General features: G+C 67.5%; 1 protein-coding gene across 1 annotated transcript; it reads right to left on the bottom strand.

The window, feature by feature from the left end:
- Positions 1 to 2,003: 2,003 nt before the first annotated feature.
- On the bottom strand, positions 2,004 to 3,487 carry MNEG_14836 (Phosphoenolpyruvate carboxylase 1; the record flags this gene model as incomplete). Its single annotated transcript, XM_014036693.1, has 4 exons — positions 2,004 to 2,112; positions 2,490 to 2,596; positions 3,080 to 3,214; positions 3,467 to 3,487. The coding sequence occupies 4 exons, from the start codon at positions 3,485 to 3,487 to the stop codon at positions 2,004 to 2,006; spliced, it is 372 nt and encodes a 123-aa protein (XP_013892147.1).
- Positions 3,488 to 3,940: the final 453 nt, after the last annotated feature.

A 3,940-nucleotide genomic window follows, 5' to 3' on the forward strand; every position in this document is an offset into this window, starting at 1 on the left:
GGCGGCGACGCCGGCGGTGGCGATCGCGTCGGCGGCGCCAGAGGCAGCAGATGCAGTTACGCCGCCAGCCGCCAGGTCAGCGAGCTCGGCGGCGCCGCCGAGGCCGGCGAGGCCGGCACCCAATACCGCTGCGCCGCGGCCGTGGCGCGCGCCGGGTGCCACCACATGGGAGATTTGGATTGTTGGGTTTCGGTGAGTATGAGGCACATGCGGCGACAACGAGCATAGCTGGGACACCGCATAGGGTAATCTTGGGCGCAGGGCGGGGCAGGACTGCCATGACCGTGTTGCGGGGCGCGTCGCGCGCGCCGCACCGCCCTCACCCGCAGTGTTGTCCTTGCCCTCCACCTGCCTGCCCGCCCCCCTCTGCTTCTGATTTTGCTGCTGCTTCTTAAAAGGAACGCGACCCTTGTCCGACGGCTTGGGCTGGGCACGGCCACGACCGGGCTGAGCTCGCACGACCACCATCCTTGCAGGCTGCAGGTGTATGATGTTCATGGCGCAGCGCGATGAGGAGCTCGTCGTAGGCGGACACACTCGCACAATCATGGCTTGCCAGGGGCGCAGCGGCGCGGGACGGGATCAGGTGCGCGCACGGGCGCGCCGGGGCAGCACCAGTTGACGCAACCAAAACGTCTCAATGCGCCACAACACGGGGTGCGGCAATCTACAGAGGTAAGGGATTGTCGCACGGCTGATACACACCTTGCCCCCGCCCGGCCGCCTGCCCTCCGTGGGTGGGGTTGGCCATGGGGATGGGGATGGGGATGGGGGCAGGTTGGTGGGGCCCGCACTGAGAGCGACCTCTGCTGATGCTAGCCGGCCGCATCCCCTGTCAGGTGACTATTGCAAACACTCAAGGGGCGGGGGGGGGGGTCGTGTGGGTGCGCGGCCAACTGACACTCCTTCCGCCTCTGCAATTAGACCGCGCTGCTGCCCATCGGACGCAAACGCAGCTGTGCTCGCGGGCGCGCTCGGCCCCAAGGGACCCAAGATAAAGCGGCGGGGCCGCCCGCACCCGCGCCCTGCCGCATGCACCCGCCCACGCCTACCACCGGGGACGGCCGGCAGCGCCGGAGCCGCGGCACGCCCTTGCTGGTCGCCGCCCGCTGACAAAGGGCCGCGGGGCGCCGCGCCCGACGCCCTTCCATCGTACAGTTTACATGGGGCGAGAATTGCGCGGATACGCGGCTGCACGCGCGCCTGCAGGCGTGTTCGAGCCCCCGTGTCGGAATGGGCCAAGGTTATTGACTCATATACGGCGGCAGCTGCCCCAAAAAAGACCGCTCACCCGCGCGGGTGGAATGTTTGTGATTCAAGGCTCATACAAGTGCAGGGTTGCAGAGTGCGACGAGTGTGGGCGCGCAGCCGAGGCTCGAGAGGCGGCGCCGCCGGCAGCGGCCGTGCGCGGGGCAATGGAAGCCAGGCTACTGGAGCGCGCGCTTGAGCCCCTGCAAAGGCCCCGAGCGCCCTCCCTCCCCCTTCAGCCGCGCCGCCGTCGGTGGCCGCCTGTTAAGGAGACAGCGCCGGCCTGCTGAAAGAATTCACCACCAACAACCCCCCAGACACCACACACGCCCTCCGTGCACGCAGAGCCGCGGCAGCCGGGCGCGGTGCCACCTCTTGGGGTGCTTGCGCGCCCGCCCCTCCACGCCGCGCCGCGGATTCGTGGCAAATCCCCGAGCAACAGGAGCCTGTGCGGGGGGCCTTGAGGCAACCCCGTTTCTTCTCCACCTTTCCCCCATCCACACCCCCAAGATCTCTGCGGAAGGCGAGCAGACAGGACGAGCCGGGGCGCGAGCGAGGGGCCGGCCCACGCCCCTCGCCCCTGGGGCCGGGCGGGAGCCCGCCGCCGCGCCCCCCCTCGAGGTTCCACGCCTCCTCCCGCGCCGTCCATGCCGCCCGTCAGCCTCCGCGCCCCAGCGCATGTGAAGCATGCCGTTTGCCAGCCCCCACGCCTCGGCCCCCGTGTGATGCGTGTGCCCCTGGATCTCGGGGTGATCTCATCCGGTGTTCTGCATGCCCGCTGAGATGCCCTTGATGGAGATGAGCAGGCAGTCGTCCATGGCGGCCTGGAAGGGGTGCTTCTCATCCTTCTTCTGGTTGGGGTCCCTTTGGGGAGGGGGGGGACACCGCGGGGCGTAACCATGAGTCACAGGTTACGCCTGAGGGAACAAGCGCACAGAGCCATACCCGCGCGGCCCGCCCACTCTGGCGCGGCCGGGGGCGGGCGGGCTGCGTGGGGGGGCTTGTGGGCGCAGAGCAGGTCGCACGCGGTCCCATTCTGTGCGGCCGGCCCTGCTCTCCGCGCCACTGCGCCCCCCAAGATATGCCCTTCGCCCCAAACCCGATGTTCCCGCCTGGGGCACTGGTTCGAGTCACGACCTCGCAGCACCCCTCGACAAGTGCTTGTGAGGGGGCTCTGCAAGCATCAACCCGACGAAGCGATGACACGGAACAAAATTCGAGTGAGTATGATAATCCCTCACCGCGACAGCAGGTCGATGACCTCAGGGTTTGAGGGGTTGTAGTCGCGCGCGTAGTCGGGCAGGGCGCCGCCCTCGTGGAAGGACCGCAGGCTCTGCAGAGCCAGCACCTGGGGGGGGGGGTGACCGGGGCGCACGTGCGTGTGTAAGAGTGTTGTGTGTTTGTATAGAGGAGAGATTGAGGATTTGTGCGTGTGCAGGTATGAGAGAGATGTGGTGTGTTTGGGAGTGTGTGTTTGTGTGTGTGTGTGTGTGTGTGTGTTTGTGTGTGTGTGTGTGTGTGTGTGTTTGTGTGTGTGTGTGTGTGTCTGCGCGCGCGCACGAGTGCGCGCGCGCGTCCAAGAGGAGGGGCGAGTCGGGGGCAGGGACAGCATGGGGGAGGCGGAGGGCGGGTGAGAGGAGCTGTGTTGCTGTTCCGGGGGTCGACCGCGAGTGGTGCAGGGCCGTTCCTTTGGGTTTTGGGGTGGGGGGTTGGGGATGACACACACACACACACACACACACACACACACACACACACACACACATACAAGAAAGCGACTGCCGCACACGCGTGCCTCTTTCTTTCCTTCCCCAAAAATCGAGCACCCCACCTGCAGCACGTTGAGGGGGGCCACGTAGGGGTCCCTCAGCCGGATCTTCTCGTCCAGGTCAGCGTGGGGAGTCAGCGCGCGGTTCTCCGCCCCGCTGTTGCCCAGGCTGGGGCCGTTGCTGCTCTGGAGCAGGCTCTGCAGAGGGGGAGGGACGATTGTTATGGGGGGGACAGGGGAGGTGGTAGTTGGGTTGTTGACAGGGGCAGGTGGGTGGGGACGGCTCCAAGGGGAGGTCAGCGGGCCTGTGTCGGGCGCTTTTGTTAGGGGCGCTAGAGGGCAGGCGGAGAGCGCCGCGGCCCGCGGAGGGCAGGGATGGTGCGACAAAACGGGCAGCTTCCCGGGGGTCGGGCCGGGCCCGCGCGAGGCCGCCTGGGCGACAGGCCGCACCCGTCCCCCACCCTGGCGCATCGATTGGCCACGACATCAAACTCACTTGCGCCCGGCTCACCCTGCTTCCTACACGTGTGTACACACACACTCTCTCTCTCTTACACACACACACACACAGTCTTGTGCGTCCCACCACCCGCCCGCCCACCGTGGTGCGCCCAATGCGCAGGACCTCGGCCTTGGTCTGCTCGTACTTGGCGCGCAGCTCGTCACCCAGGGCCTGAGAGAGAGAGAGGGGGGGGGGGGGAGAGAGAGAGTGTGTGAGTGTGTGTGTGTGTGTGATTGTGGGAGGGTGGGGACGTAACCGGAGGAGAGGGGAGAAGGTAGGGCTTGTATTTGGGTTTTGGGGGTGGTCCTCACACAAGAAGGACGGCAGTGAAGGCTGGCAGGAGCCCGCGGCTCCGGCGCCCAAGACCGCGCCCGCCACGACGACCGGCGGCCCCGGCGGCGGCGGCCGCTCGCGTGCGCCCC

Source organism: Monoraphidium neglectum, assembly GCF_000611645.1.
Source record: "Monoraphidium neglectum strain SAG 48.87 unplaced genomic scaffold scaffold04807, whole genome shotgun sequence".
NCBI lineage: Eukaryota > Viridiplantae > Chlorophyta > Chlorophyceae > Sphaeropleales > Selenastraceae > Monoraphidium > Monoraphidium neglectum.